Here is a 16059-nt window from a genome sequence, read left to right as displayed (position 1 = left end):
GCTTCTTTTAAGTAGGGTCTCTGGGACCAGACCACGGTGGAGGGAAGGGAGGGTTTTTATTTTATATACTATATTGCTTAGTTTTTACAATAAGCATTAGCTTTGTTATAGATTTTAAGTATATGTATTTTAATATTTGAGAAAAAAGAAAAGAGAGAGAGAGAGAGAGAGGAGGGGAGGGGCAGGGGAAGAGAGTCTTAAGCAGACTCTGTGCTCAGCAGAGAGCCCAACATAGGGCTTGACCCCACGACCCTGAGATCATGACCTGAGCCAAAATTAAGAACACTTAACCAACTGTGCCACCCAGGTGCCCCTTATTTTGTTATAGATTTTAAAAGATGGTGTTTTAGAAGTGTCTTCAGAGAAAATTGTGTTGTTGATATTAATGACTTGGGAAATCTTCCATAATTAAGTAGGGGGAAAAAAACCCCAACCCCTTTAAAAGAAAGTAAGTCCCAGAAAATGATGTTAACCTTGCTCATATTTCGGTCATGGGATCATGGAAATTTCCTCTATTGTTTGCTTTCCTGGATTTCCCAAAATTTCTAATGAATACAGTCTACTTCTACCACTAGAAACAAGTATATAGAAATAACACTTGTGCCTGGAAAGGCTCAGGATGGGTGCAGGTCAGGCTCGTGGGTGGGGGTGGGGGTGGGATTGGGGGCTGCTGCCCTAGACTTACCTCCCGTTCCAGGCACACGACACATTCTGATGTCTGTACCTCCAGCTCTGCTGGGGGAGCAGAGGGGCTCACAGACTCAGGAAGCTCCTCAGGGGCAGTGGGCACCTCCAGGGCCCCAAGGACTTCACCCTTGTGTGGGTTCAGCAGCTCTGTGGAGACCAGCAGGGTAGGCTGAGCCAGGGTCATGCCACCATGATCCCAACCCCTAGGGATCCCCTGGCTCTAGCTGCCACGAGTGGACAGTGAGCTAAGGCGGAGCACTGATCTCACTGTAGGGGTAAGGGCCCCCTTATTTCTCTTCTGAGCCTCATTCCCCTATGTGTGAGATAGGAGGGCCGGCTCACCACAGGGAGGGCCACAGTGCTGGTTATTTGGGGTCTCTGATCCCTGACCATTCCCCCAGGATCCTTCACAGTAATGCTGCAGGTAGGGCTTCTCGCTTTCAGAGAAGAGAAGCCACTTGCCCAAGACCACAGGGAGACTCCATCTGGTGGTAGAGCCATGGGGCAGGAGCCCTTGGTTAGGGGCTGAGGGGTGGCAGGGGTGCTGTGCTCACAGCTGCTCCATCAGGTCTCCCAGGAGGCCACCAGGGAGCAGGGAGAAGGATGAGAAGTCCCCTCACCCCTGTCCTCATGCTCTGCCCAGGTCCCAACAGGCAGGACAGAACCGGCCCTTATAAAATGTAGTCTGTTTCATTATAGTTCAACGTACACCAACATCGCCAACATCCCTGAGTCTTCTCTATCACTGACGCCCATCCTCATGCCAGTTCACATTTTCCCATCTATCTTATGGTTTGAATTAGAAGTCTCTATAACTGGAAAAACTTGATTTTTTTAAAAGGCTGTTACAACACTAGGCTCTCTGAAGGTACCAGGTGCCCCCAAACTATCACTGTAAAGGGGCTCTTCTGTATTTAACGGGATATGGTTAGGGGAGCAGGAAGAGGTTGTTAGGAAAAGGACTGAAGGTCCCCTGCCCCTCCTGCAGCCACAGCACCTATGTTTCTCTAGGCCTCCAGGCGTAGGTGGAATGCCTTTATGACTTGCCTTTACCCCTTCGTACATCATCAAAAACATCTTTCCACATCCAAACACAGGCCTGCCCCTGGCACAGTGTTGGGCACCAGGTATGGCTGGTTTCTCCTTCCATTCCAAGGGTTGGGGGTGTGTGGCTCCCAGTGTCTGTATAGTAGCTTCAGAGAAGGTTATAGGATAGGCCTATCTGCACCACCACCCCATTTTTATGGCCGATGTTTTCCATTTGGAAATCCTGTTCCTTTAGGAGGGAGCCTTAAGGACTGCAAGAGGCTAGAACCTGCCCTTAGTTATTGTCCTGAAATGTAAACAGGTGACCACCTCCAGAGCACAGTCCACAAGGGAGGCTGGGGCCTCTGCTTAGGAGAGGGCCTGTACTGGTACCTGGCTGGATCCTGGCTGCATCCAGCAGCTCCTGGACTTTCCGCAGGATCTCATGCTGCAGGCCAGCTTCTGAGACACCCACCTAGGGCAGTTCAAGGAAAAGCAAGTTATGGGCTGGCTAGGTGGGAGCTCACTACCCAGTACAGAGCCACCAGGACTGCCTCCTTCCTGGCTTCTGGCACTTTCACCTGGAAATGTGGAGGCTGGGCCCCTGGGTCAACATGAGGCAGTGCAGCACCACAGCTGTGAAGGTGACCAGGTGGCAGGGAGAGAAACTGAGGCCCTGAAGGAAACAGACACTGGTAGGGGCCACAGTTTAGCATGTGCTTGCCCCACACTGGGGAAGGGACTGCGCTGACAGCTTTACCTCCGTGACCGCACATCCTCCCCATGACCACAGGTAAGTCAGGATCCACTGTCCTGAGTCACAGGAAGGAGCAGGTAGTTCCCACTGAGGCCAAGCTGCTGAGAAGCAGTAGTGCTGGAGTCACACAGCCCCTCTCAAGCCCTTTTGAGCCTCAGTTTCTGGGCCAAGGGGCAGGCAACACAGCAGACTGGTAAACAGCATCAGACCACCCACGCCTGAGGCCTGGTTCTGCTGTGTGACCTCAGGCATGTCACTCCCTTGCCGTATCTGCTTCATCTGAAAAATGACAAGGATGATACCTATCTGCCTGGGCTGTTGGGAGGGCTCAAGGGATTAGCACATGAAAAGCACTTAGAACAGGGCCTGGCACTGGTAAGTGCTACAGGGATGTTGGTTGTCCTCATCATTCCGTTCTTTCGAAGAGTAAATGAACTAATGCAATGCAGAGCTCACTTCCTACTGAGAATATAACCAGGCTCGGGCAGTGCTGCCATGAAGTCTGTAAAACCGGGGGGTTGGGGGGTGGTGGCACAGGGTTGGACGAGACAACCTCCAAGGACTTACCCTGGGCCTACAACATGAAGGTCCTATCTGAGTGTGTGTATGTGTGTGTGGAGGGGGGGCAGTCTGGACTCAGCAGAACCCACATCCCTGGATTTTCTTAGGCACATGGCATGCAGAGTACACCTGGCAGGGGGGGTGGTAGTTAGGGACCATGAGGTGGGTGTGCTGGCCATCTTCCAGATGGCAAGGGGGCCCCTGGGACATTTGCTAATGGCAGACCTCACTAAGAGCTGCAGGAGAGCAAGTGGACCCCTGGAGGACCGGACAGTGGCCGTGAGGGGCTGCTGCTTCCCACCTTGGCCAGGTCCCCAGGGCTCATCCGGCTCAGCATATCCAGGGAGATGCGGTGATGGGCAAAGATGGGCAGGTAGTGTTCCGCCGACAGATCCACCAGGAGGGCTGCCAGCTGGCGCTCCAAGCCTTCTTCCTGCAAGACAGACCCGCAGGAGAAGCTGAGTGCACTGCATATATGACCTCGTTATTTACGATGGCAAACAAAGGCTCTAAGTAAATTTAATGTCACAAAGTATTTTCTTGGAATTTTTTCTACAAAAATGCACATGTGAGCACAGAGATAAAGGCACAAGAAAGTTCACTGCCACTCTGGCTGTAAACTTGAAAATGCTCAGCAATCACATACCCATCAACAGGGGCTGTTTAAATAAATGAGGGTTCACCAAGATACTAAATACTACACAGTTATCTGGAAACAGTGAGGAGGTCTATTATATATACATGGCTAGAGAACTTGGCTTGTAGAGAATAATGGCTTGTCATTATTTTTTTTTAAGATTTTTATTTATTTATTCATGAGAGACACAAAGAGAGAGAAGCAGAGACACAGGCAGAGGGAGAAGCGGGCTCCATGCAGGGAGCCTGATGTGGGACTCACCCTGGGGCTCCAGGATCAGGCCCTGGGCTGAAGGCCACGGTGCTAAACCGCTGAGCCACCAGGGCTGCCCTGGCTTGTCATTATTTTTAAGAGAAAAAAGATTTGCTGAGATAGTGTGTATACACAGAAACAGACACACACACACACACACACACACACACACGCTCCATTTTAATTAAATAACAAGACAAAACAAAAGCCAAGCATGTGTATACATGTGTGTATGTGCACACTTCAGGGTAGGGGGAACCACATCTGTCCTGCCCCCAGCAGGGGCTTGCAGGCAGCTCCTGCTGCCCGCTCACACGCGGGCATGCTCACAGGCTCTGCCCCATACAGCAGAGCAGCTGCCTCCCCTTCATCAGAAGGAATGCACCCTCTCTTTTTTGTCCCTGCCAGGGCCCAGCACAGGACCTGGTACACTAGTTACTGGAAAGCTCACGCAGCAGGACATCACTGAGGCACAGGAGGGCTCTCTGCAAGTGCGGAGGCCAGCAGTCCTTACCTGCAGCTTTAAGGACAAGGGCTTCTGGTTCAAAAGCCGTTGATACTGAATCAGCCAGTAATTTTCCTGTTTGGTTTCGCTTTTGGCTTCTAACTCTGTCTGCCAAGGTCAAAATAGGCATCAATAGGTCAGTAAATAAAAACTATAATGACAGTGATGCTTTCAAACAATGGTCTCCGCAGGTGGAAGGTGCTTGGTATTTTACAAAGAACTTTCCCAGCCACCACAGTGTCACCACTTATTAAACTACTGAACCTGGAAAGGCAGGAAGTACCTCTGCCCCCAGTTTCCTGCCACAAACAATCTCAGCCAGGGAACACCTGGGGTTGAGGCCCGACTCTGGGCTTTGGATGCTTGCCACCAGGCTCTGCGGGGCCCTGCTTGAGCACACACTCTGGTGACAGGCAGGGAGAGAAACAGGATTCTAAGGACGACATGAGCTTCTGGAGTGGGCTTTGCCCTTCTGAAAAAGCTGGAGAATGAGACCTGCTATGGAAACAGATTCTTTCATTCTGCCATGAACAAGTAGTCACAGGGTGTTGTTCTGACCACACATGGTTCTAGGTGCTGGGGCCAGGGCCACGACAAGGGATGGGAGCAGTGATGGCAGCAGCTAATATCCTTAGAGCACTACGTGACAGATCCCACTTTGCACCAAGGTCCCATTTTCCTTAATTTGCACAGCAACATGAAGGGTGAGGAAAGGGGGGTTCAGGGGAATTAGGAAGCTGCCCAGTTAAAAGAGCTGCGCAGGGTCAGGACTTGGACCCAGGTCTGTTCTGCCCTGGGACCTGTGCTCTGAGCAAGCCAGGCCACCCAGCCAGGACTGTGGCCACACTTGGGGGACAAATGAGAGGTGGGCAGCAAGACTCTGACACAGGCCTTTCTCCAGTCCCCTTGGGGCTTGACTGTCCTTTGGTCATCCCTCCTAGACCTTGCCAAGCTGCTCCCATCCCTCTGCCACCCATGGCCCTCCCGGGCTGCAGATACAGCTCTCTTCTGACGCCCATGACCCTGACAGTCACCATCTGCTGAGGTGATGCTTCCTCCCCTGGATGGTGAGTCCTCTGAGGCCCCTTGAAGGTAGAAGCACAGGACCAGAGCATACGGCCACGGCTGCACGATGCTAATGCATTGTTCACAGGGGATGGCCGTAAGGCATCGTGAGGAACAGGCAGCTTCTGGTTGGACCACACACACCACATAGGTTCACATGAGGCTGTTAAAGCTGGTCTCGCTCTTCTCTGCACAGGCCTCCACCCACAATGGAGCTCAGAGATTGTCTGGAGTATTAATGACACCACAGGAGTGACTTAGGTCTCTGAGCTCTGGCCTCTGTCCCCAGTGCTCCAATGCACACGGGGTCTGGAGGAAGTGATCCCCACTTGCCATCCCTAAACAGGGCTCTGCTACCCTGACAATGTGCCAGAGTCAAACCCATTTGGGTACAGGGGACAGGTGGGCAACTCCTATCAAAAGATTATTAAACAGCCTACACTGGACACAGAAAGTCCTCTCCTGGGCATCTCTCCTAAATAACTACTCATGGCTGCTCTCAAGACTTAGCTACAAAGACAGAGAGAATTCCTTAGAAAAGTAAAAAACTGGAAGTAGTCTGAATGCTTGGCCATGGGCGAGGACGGCCCATCCAATGCAGCCAGGCAGAGTGTAGTGGGCATTTTAGGGACAGGAGAAGAACAGATACAAGCAAGCTGCTCCTAAAGGGGCATGTGCCATCTTACGGTTACAAGGCACACACAGGCACAGCTATAAATATGCATTGTAGAGTTCAGAAAACACATCAAAACGTTAGTATTAGATAACTCTCAGAAGTGAGAATCTTTTCCTTCATATGTTCCGTTTTTTTCTTCGATGAGCAACTATTACTCAGAATAACAAAAATGCTTCTAAGAATGGCGAGTGTGTTTAGGGAAAGTGAATCCATGTGCAACGCAGAATGAACACAGAAGCCAAGCGCACCAGGATTTCTCGGAGCTCTTCCTCTCGTCGCGTCTTTTCCTTGAGGAGCTGCTGGAGCAGGGAGCTCAGGGCCCAGCGCTGCTCGGAGATCATCTCCTGCAACACAAGACCATGCCCAGTACCGCTGGAGGCTCACAGCTCTGGAGCGAGCCAGGAGTCCCCTTCACTGGGTGACAGATCCCCCTACTTGTTTCTAAGCTGGCAGCCAGGACCCCACACTGGGCTCAACTCAACTGGGCAGAGGGCTGGGGGACAGAGCCGAGGAGCCCCTATGCCTGGGTATTCCCTCCCTGTCTTCTCCCCGTGGGGGTCAGGCCAGGCGTGGGATCCAGTGACTGATGACTGTGAAAGGATAAGAAACAGCAAACAAAGGAAATGACAAGCCACAAGTACATGACTGCAGTCTCACGGACGACAGAGCATGTGGGTGGAAGCACAGGCAGGGAGGGTTGGCATGTAACCCCACAAATCTGGAAGGTTCCACCCAGATGGAGGCACATGCAAACTGGAGTGAAGCCCTGCTTATGTCTATGTTCTACTTGTTTCTTACTCTTGGAAACCCATGGAAGCCCCCCAAACAGGAGCCCCACAAGTGCTCTCTAATGGGCAGGAGACATGGGCACCTGCCAAGCATGGTGGCTGCATCTTCTTGGAGAACTCCCCTATCCCCTCATCTCTGAAGACCCTGCCAAGGCTCACAAAGGGCTTTGCGTTGGCAAGCTTGCCCCCAGTATGATGTCCCTATGACACAGGCTGGGCCTAGATGATTATTTCCTTTTATGGAGGGGAGAGATGGAGGCCTAGGAGGGAACGTGACCTGCCTTAGGTCACACAGCACATCTGTGGCAGACCTAAGACCAGGACTGTAGACTTTAGCGCACTTTGACTGAGTCGAGAAGCCATGAGACAATTTAAGACTTCTCGGAACAGACACAGAAACAGGGACAGGGACAGACAGAAGGCTCTGCTCAGAGGCCCGATGTAGGGCACAGGTCTTCACGCACCATTGGTCTATCTGCTTTTGGACATTTGGGCAGAGGTCACACCTGCCTGTCCAAGTCACACAGCAGGACTACAAAGGACAAAGCCCAGGTCCCGGACACCAGGCATAGCCTGGTGGAATGCCACCTGCCGGTCTGTACCGCACCCTCCCCTCCCCGCCCCCGGCTCTATAAGCAAGACACCCAGGCTAGAGCTCCCAGAGAAGCCACCTGCAGGGAGTGACATAGTAACAGCTGGGCCCTCTCCTCCAAACATCCTTGGGACACCAAGAAAGCTCCTTCCCCAGAGGATGTCTGCCCATAAGTTGAACTAGCACCCCAGAAGCATGGCTTAAAGAAGACAGGGAGTTCAGCAGTGACCCTGCTTCAAAACAAAGAAAATGCAGAGATGGAGATGGGCCCAGGTGAGCCTTGGCAATGAAACCCTCCTTCCTCTGACCCTCCTGATGAGCAATAAGCTGCCCCAACCTTAACCCTGGCCTGCACTGGGCTTGCCCCTTGACTATGCTCCCATCACAGCCACAGAGGAGACTGCCTGCCTGCTGGGGAGCCACTGTGGGGAAGGAGGTGGGGAGGGAGGGGCAGGCAGGAAGCCCTACATACCTGCAGTGCCTCTGTGTCCAGGGATTTCCTCTTTACCTCCAGCTGTGTCAGCTGCAATAACTCAGTTTCTATTAACTTAATCTAAACAGAAGATGAAACAGGGTTTTTTTTTTTTTTTAATTCACATTAACCAAGGTTCAAGTCTGAGCTGCTCTCTGAAGGGCAAAGGGGGGATGTCTAAGAAACATTTCTGGGGGCTCAGGAATGAAGGGAACCTGGGTGCCTTGGGAACCCCCTCAGTGGGGCTTTGAAAGAATTAGTGATTTCAGGGCCCTGAGGGCTTGGGAGGTGCAGATGGGCCTGTCCTGGAAGGCCCATTCCAGAGAGGCTCCCGGTTTATGGACTGGAGATGGGCCTGCCTTTAATGTTCAGGCCCAAGGGCAGAATGGACACAGGTCCTCACTGAGCCTTGCACTCGCCGAAGTCTCTTGCTTCCTCTAACTGGTGTCATAGAGGAGAGCAAAGGGTAAATGGATTAAGAACAACGATGGTAGCAGCTGATGCTTCTAGAACATTTTGTGTGCAAGGCTTGTACTATGAACTTTATGTCACATCATCAAATCTTCCCTGGTTATTAGGAGGCATTATTGCCTCCATTTTATGGCATTGAGGAAGCAGAGGCTCAGAGAGGTTAAGTCACTTGTTCCAGAACACAGAGCAGGTTGGGGAGGGAGCCCTTTCCCAGGGCTCTCCAGGCTTGGGGTCTGAAGGGCAACAGCTGGCTGGCTGGGTCAGAATCACCCATGAGGAGGATGTCTGGGGGTCAGACACCACACCCAGTGACTTCTCCACCCTGAGCCTGTGACCCTATGGCCCCTGCCTCTAAGTTTCTATGGTCCCACCAACCCCTGGTCAGAGGAATGAGCTTCATGTCTGGCAAGGTGGAATTGAAATTAAAGGGAAATAAAAAGGTAAGTCTGCTTTGGTAAAAAACAAAACAAAACAAAACAAAACATGCGAATATGTAGAATTCAAAGTGTGCCAAGTAGGATGCAATGAGCACTCCCACAGCCTGAAAGCTCACTCTGTCTCTAGCCCATGCACCCATGACCCGCTTGCCCTCCAGAAAGCCCAGAGGGTCTGACACAGCCCACTAGGGAGACCAGCCCCTAGGCCAGCAGTAGAGCCTAGACTAGAGCACAGCTCCCTCTAGGTGGAGCAGCCCCTCGGGGACAGCAGGCACCCCTCTGTCCTGGTGGGACACCTGACCTTCCCCAGCTCCTCAGTCTGAATTGACGGGGGTAGCTGGGGTGGAGCTGACTGCCTTTTCCCAGAGAGGGGTTCCTGCCTGGGGCACAGTGGACGCAGAGGCCGCCCAAGCAGTCAAGGCTGCCCACAGGCAGCATGAAAAATAGCAGTACTGGTTACAATGTGGGGAGAGGGGGTGGGAATGGGTATCTGAGCTGGCGCATGAAAGCCACCTCTGCAGTCTGGGAGAGCACGCAGGATGGAGTTGGTGGGGGCCACAGCTCCAGCACTCACCTGCTTCCTGATCTGCTGGTGCATCAGGTCTTTCTTCACCTGGAGAGCCTCAAATGCGGCCTTCTGCATGGCGCTCTGCAACAGAGATCACCGGCCGCTTGGAAGGGGCCCAGGCCAAGGGAAAACACAATCTGCTCAGAAACACCTTCATGCAGGACTTCTCTGTCTCTTAGGGGGAACATAACTCTTCAGTTCACATGTTCACATTTAAGAAATAATACCTATGAAAGGCTTACTGAGCCAGACACTATGCTCAGTGCTATTCCTGCATCGTGCACTGAATTTCCACAACTGGTGACATGGGTGCTTTTAACTGCCCCATTTCACTGATGCTGTTTGGAAGAAGGCTGTTGGCGCTCTCCTGTGGGCTCCACCTCAATGGAGTGGTCGCCACGTCCTGCCCCCTAAGTCCTTACAACGGAGCCACACAGCATGGGTAGTAGGTGCCTGCCAGGGCAGTGGGGGATGTTTCTCTAGATCTCAGAGATCAGAAAACCACCACTCTCTCCCTCTCCCTGCCCCCCTTTCCTGAGGGTCTGTACACTTCTAAACATACTAAGTATCTTTGGTCTTATAAGCTAAGGACAGGGCTCTATGCAGACTTCTGATGCTCTGCCTCAGGCTCCCTGTGCCCAGCTTGAGCCCCCGCCCTCACACCCTGGGCCAGGGCTCACCTCCTGTAGGATCTGGCTGATGGCTTTGTTCTGATCCATCTGCTGCCATGACAGAATCTGCTGGAACCGCTCATCCATTTCGGCCATGCTGCCAGAAAGACAGCAAATTAATTCACTCTCTGAACATTTTCTGAGCATCTACCAGGGGCCAGGAACCTTGGAGATCAAGATAAACCATTAACTCATTCAATGATACTCAAGAAGCACCTGCTAGGGGCTAGATCCTGGGACAGACATGGAGTTTGTCTTAGAAGGAAGGTGACAGAGTTGGTGTATCTAGGTCCTCTCATCCACCCCTCCATCAGAATCCCCTCTGCACTGCTCTTTGAAGTGGTGGCCTGCTTCTGCCCTCCCACCTCTACCAACAAGGAGCTCATGACCTCCCAGGTGAGCCACCTGGGACAGGAGAAAGCTCTCCTTCTGAGGCAGTAACATCCATGCCCTACCCTACATCCCCAGCATTTCTCACCCTGGCCGTGGATTTGCTCTTAGTCCAGTAGAACAAGTCTAGTGATTTTGGCACAAAAATCCAAACCCTGAAGCCCTGCATATATATGTCCATACTTTGGCAGAATCTTGGTTTTGAGTTTATTTAATAATAACAGCTGTTATTTATTGGGCCCTCTTGTGTTACTAGTGCTGGACACTACGTTCAGTGCTGTAGCAAACATCATGCTCATTAAATTCTCCAGCAACTCCAGGGTAAGGTACTGTGACTTATCCCCATTTTTATGATAAGACAGAGGCTCAGGAGGGAAATGGACTGGCCCAGCACTTCATGGTTACTAACAGAAGGAGAACCAGAGTCCAGGTCAATCTGTCACCAGTGCCCACGCTCCTAGGCTCTACCACAGGGAAAGGAGGGAGAAACCCTTGTACCTGTGAGGACACAGGGGAGGTTAGCAGCTGTGCCAGAGCCTCCCAGATAGGGGGAGAAACACCAGCGCAGCCAGTGCTCCTGGCCCATCTCCTGAGCATGGAGAGCTTTTTTCCACTGGCTGTACTGACACCTGTGGCTCCTTCAATAGACTAACCCGCAGCAATGCAGCGAACTTGGCCAGCCAGACCCCCAGCTGCTGCCAGTGTGAGAGCAGCCCTATCAATATCCCCTCCAGGGCACCCTGCTCCCAACCTCTACAGACCCTCGGAGGTCGATGAGTGCACCATGGTTAAGAGTACAGCCCCACTGTCTGGGTTTGAACCCTGGCTCTGCCACCTGCAAGCTGTGTTTCCTTGAGTATGTCACATGATCTCTGAACCTGAGCTGTGGTGGCAAAACAGGGCTAATAACACATAACGTCACAAATTCAATAAGCCAACACATCCTTTGGCTGAGTGCCTGGCTCACAGGAAGGAAGTGCAGGAGACGGGGGAGTGACTGCTGTCACTATACCAGAGCCTGACCAATCATGGGGTCCAGCTAGAGGATTCATAAAGAGCAGTCACCACTTGCCCCTGACACACAGCCAAGGCTGGCAGGAGGGATGGCTCTGCCCAGCGCTCACCCCACGGTCTGGGCCCAAGCGAGCGCCCTCAACACAGGAAGCCTCTCCTTACCTTACCTGGAACAGGCCTGATGGACCAGGCTCTGCCTCTGAGACTCGTAGGCCATCTGGATGAGCCGGTTCTTACAACTCTCTGTCAGCATCTGCTGCATGGCGGCTGAGGAAACATGGGGGCGAGGCTGAGAAAGGAGCACCACTCCTGGGGGTGAACCTTGGAGGGTTCACCTCATCAGCCACCTTTAAAAAAACAGTTTTTTTAAAAAAAAGATTTTATTTATTTATTCATGAGAGACACAGAGAGAGAGAGAGAAAGAGAGAGGCAGAGACACAGGCAGAGGGAGAAGCAGGCTCCATGCAGGGAGCCCAATGTGGGACTCGATCCTGGGTCTCCAGGATCACGCCCAGGGCTGAACGTGGCATTAAGCCGCTGTGCCACCTGGGCTGCCCTAAAAAACACTAAAAAAAAAAAAAAAAAAAAAAAAAAAAAAGATTTGAGAGCCCACACATGCACAAGAGCAGGAGGAGGGGCAGAGGGAAAGGGAGACAGGATCTCCAGCAGATTCCCTGCTGAGTGCAGAGTTCAACGTGGGAGTCGATCTCATGAACCCGGAGATCAGAACCTGAGTTGAAACCAAGAGTCAGATGCTCAACTGATTGCGCCACCCAGGTGGCCCCTTGGTACATTTTTGAACTATGGAAGTAATTTAAACTTGAAAAGGCTAATTGTAAAACACCAAACAGTACACACACACACAAATCTTTTAGACTTCATTACCCAGAGATATTAATTTTGATATACATTCTTCTAGTCAATTTTTAATGCATATATATAGATTTTTAAAAAATTAAGATGAAAGAGCTGAAAGAGAACAGAACAGATATTTGTATACCCATGTTCACACAGTGTTATTCACAAAAAACAAAAAGGTGGAAACAACCCAAGTGTCCACTGATAGATGAACAAAACATGGTGTACACATAAGCGGAATACTACTCGGTCTTTAAAAGGAAAGCAGTTCTGATGCCTGCTACAACACAGATGACCCCCGAGGATGTTCTGCTGAGTGAAGCCCGTCACAAAACGACAAAGATGGTAGGATTCCACTCACAGAGGGTACCCAGTGCTGTCAAATTCAGAAAAACAAAGTGGAGTAGGGGTTCTACACAGGCTGGGAAGGGGAGAGGGATGGAAGATTTTTGTTTACTGGGGACAGAATTTCAGTTGGGGGAGATGAAAATGTTCTGGAGATGGAGGAGAGTGGTGGCTGCACAGCAGTGTGAATGGGCTTCATGCCACAGAATTGTACAATTAGAAATGGTTAAAATGGCAAAGCTGGGACGCCTGGGTGGCTCAGTGGTTGAGCGTCTGCCTTTGGCTCAGGGTGTGATCCCAGGATCCAGGACTGAGTCCCACATCAGGCTCCCTGCAAGGAGCCTGCTTCTCCCTCTGCCTAGGTCTCTCTCTCATGAATAAATAAATAAATCTTTTAAAACAATTGTAAAGTTTAAGTTATATATCTTACTACAATAAAAAATGAAAATGTTACCACACTAAACACCACTTCTCAGTTTTTGTGACTCTTTCCCCACGTCCACATAGCAGTGTGAGGTGCTGGCAGCAGAGTACAGTGGGGCAGGATCACCAAAGTTTATTTAGATAATCCTCTATTGGGGGGCATTTGGTCTCTTTTGCAATTATTAAATGATAAACATCCTTGTGCTAACAATCTTGTGCAATCTGATTATTTCCTAAGATTAATTTTTAAAAGAATACAGTTTTAAGGCGATGAATAATAGGAGCCACCTGTTCTGCCCTCCAGAAAGAACCTGCTGATTCCTTTGGCAGGACACAGGACAGTCTGATACCATATGTCCCCAACAAGCATTATTATTACATTCTCTGGACTTTTTGTTGTTTTTACTGAAAATTTTTTTTAGTTATAAAAATACCACTTGCTCGTTTTTAAAAAGCTAAGTAAGGGGCGCCTGGGAGACTCTGTTGGTTAAGCATTTGCCTTTAGCTCAGGTCATGATCCCAGGGTCCTGGGATCGAGCTCCTGCTGAGCAGGGAGCCTGCTTCTGCTCCCTCTCCTCACTGCTCGTGCTCTCTCTCTCTTCCTCCCTTGGTCTTAAATAAATAAATCTTAAAATTAATTATAAGCTAAGTAATAACCAAGTTTGAAAAGCTGGAAACAAGAGTCCCCGGTACTGATACTATTCCTGATCAGTCAATTTTGTAAACATCCTTCTGGAGATGCAAACAGGTTTTCTTTTATATAAATAGTGGAGAACAGTGACCTTAAAACAGGGACATAAGGACACCTCCTCAGGAAGTAGGGAGGTGAAGTAGGGTATGGAAAATGCTTGGCATAGGGCCTGGTACACAGTGTTGTACAGTATCCCACTCCAATATCCAGGCTTGGGAGGACAGGGCCAGCCAAGAAGAATCATGGCTTATTTTACAAAACAAGGAACAGACTCCTTGTCTTCCTTGGCACATGGCTTGATGCTCTCAGTGCTCACAATCAGGCAGAAAGGCCCCCCTGCCCGCCCCATTAAGTGTGGGCACAGTGTGGTGCCCTAGGGCCAGTATGGGGAACTCCCAGGAACACAAGAGAGGCCAACCACAGCTTTTGATAACAGAAACCCTATGGCCTTTGTGAAATGCTTAGTGCCAGGCATAATCTCATCTGACCTTCAAAATGACCCCAGGAGGTAGAGAATTATTCTCCCTATTTCGTAGATAAGAACACTGAGGCTGGGGATCCCTGGGTGGCTCAGCGGTTCAGCGCCTGCCTTTGGCCCAGGGTGCAATCCTGGAGTCCTGGGATAGAGTCCTGCATCGGGCTCCTGGCATGGAGCCTGCTTCTCCCTCTGCCTGTGTCTCTGCCTCTCTCTCTCTCTCTCTCTCTCTCTCTCTCTCTGTGTCTATCATAAATAAATAAATCTTAAAAAAAAAAAACAAAAACAAAAAAGAGAACACTGAGGCTCTGAATAGTCAGGGGCCAGGAATGGCCCCGAGGTCATATGGCTTGCTCCAGAGTTGGCCTGACCCCGGAGCCCATGCTTCACTGCTGGACTTTAACTGCCCCTCTCGACCCTGCTATACCTGGCCAAAGGGAGAAGGTGGTCTCTCCTGCCCCCAAGTCAGACAAGTTCTGTTCCCAGGACCCCAAGCCCCTCCCCACTTACAGGCAATCTCACGTTTCCGCAGGTTCTCAGTCTCCTCCTGGGTTATGGACATCAACTGTTCCATCCTTATTCTAAGGGGAAAAAAAATCCATCCGTTTACTCAGCAGATTTAACACTTCCCACAGGGAATCCCATCTGATGAACACCACCTTCTCCAGGAAGTCCTCCTTGAGGTGCCAACCTAAACAGGCTCCTGTTATATCCCATACTTCCACAGGAGCCCTGTTTACCTCCAGCCTTGTAGACATTGATTCTGGCATAAAAAGATGAAAACTCCCTTAGGAAAATGGGCAGAGGACACAAACAGCCACTTCATAGATGCTTAAATACAAGGAACCAATAAACACATGGAAACACATGGAAAGAGCTTTACATTACTAATCACTAGAGTACAGTCTTTCTACCTCCCAGGGTGGGATGTCAAGGAAGGTGAGGAGTGCTGACGGCAGCAGTGAAGGGGAAGCAGGCATTTTCAAGTACTGTGAAGAGGAGCATAAGCTGGTAAAACATCTTTTAGAAGGCCATTTGGCAAGACCTATCGAAAAGCCTGAAAAGAAAACCTTCAAAGATATTCACATAAACGCATACGGATATATTCAGGAGATATTTACTACAACAGCGTTTGTAATGAAGAAAACCTGGGAACTTACATGTCCACGGAGCACTAATTAGGATATAATCACTTAGTGGAATACTCTACAGTTATTACAAACGAGGCTTTGGGCATGGGAAACACATCCATGATACAGTAAATGAAAATTAAAAAGGTCATCGGATGCATGTACGTGCACACTGCATATGTAGGCGTCGTTCCCCACAGTAAACTAGTAACAGTGGCTTGCAAGGAATATCTTTTCATCTTTCTGCACATTGCACTTCATTGGAAGAAGCGTCTGAGCATCTCTGCCTCCTGCCCAGGCCCACAGGCTCCTCAAGAGAAGGCTGCAACTGGTGCGCTGCTGGAGCCGCAACCCTGCCCAAAGGGCCCAACAGGGAGAGGGTGCTTGGTTGGCGCGTGCCAGATAAACTGGCCACAACCCGGCTTGGCCTTGACCACCTCTGGCACCGCAGCACTGCTGCTGAAGTGGCCAGGGGAGGGGGCTACCCCCCAGGAGTTCTTCCCAAGCAGCCAGGTGCCTAGAAGGCCAGCACAAGTACCACAACAAAGTCCACAGGGCTATTTTGGGA

General features: G+C 50.6%; 1 protein-coding gene across 5 annotated transcripts in view; it reads right to left on the bottom strand.

Moving 5' to 3' along the window:
* Positions 1-16059, bottom strand: part of LRSAM1 (leucine rich repeat and sterile alpha motif containing 1) — a 39307-nt gene that overhangs the window by 1379 nt on the left and 21869 nt on the right. For 4 of the 5 annotated variants that reach the window (XM_072777990.1, XM_072777991.1, XM_072777993.1 and 1 more), the window contains 10 exons: positions 14872-14942; positions 11737-11836; positions 10175-10262; positions 9501-9575; positions 8019-8099; positions 6415-6510; positions 4435-4533; positions 3333-3464; positions 2107-2188; positions 686-834 (listed from right to left, as the gene is read on the bottom strand). In XM_072777990.1, the coding sequence (XP_072634091.1) occupies positions 686-834; positions 2107-2188; positions 3333-3464; positions 4435-4533; positions 6415-6510; positions 8019-8099; positions 9501-9575; positions 10175-10262; positions 11737-11836; positions 14872-14942 (973 nt within the window). The remainder of the gene's footprint in view (positions 1-685; positions 835-2106; positions 2189-3332; positions 3465-4434; positions 4534-6414; positions 6511-8018; positions 8100-9500; positions 9576-10174; positions 10263-11736; positions 11837-14871; positions 14943-16059) is intronic. The other variant, XM_072777992.1, reaches the window with a different exon arrangement.

The sequence above is a fragment of the Canis lupus genome, chromosome 16 (assembly GCF_048164855.1).
Source record: "Canis lupus baileyi chromosome 16, mCanLup2.hap1, whole genome shotgun sequence".
NCBI lineage: Eukaryota > Metazoa > Chordata > Mammalia > Carnivora > Canidae > Canis > Canis lupus.
The sequence above is the reverse complement of the archived record's forward strand: the minus strand, read 5'-3'. Positions and strand labels throughout refer to the sequence as shown.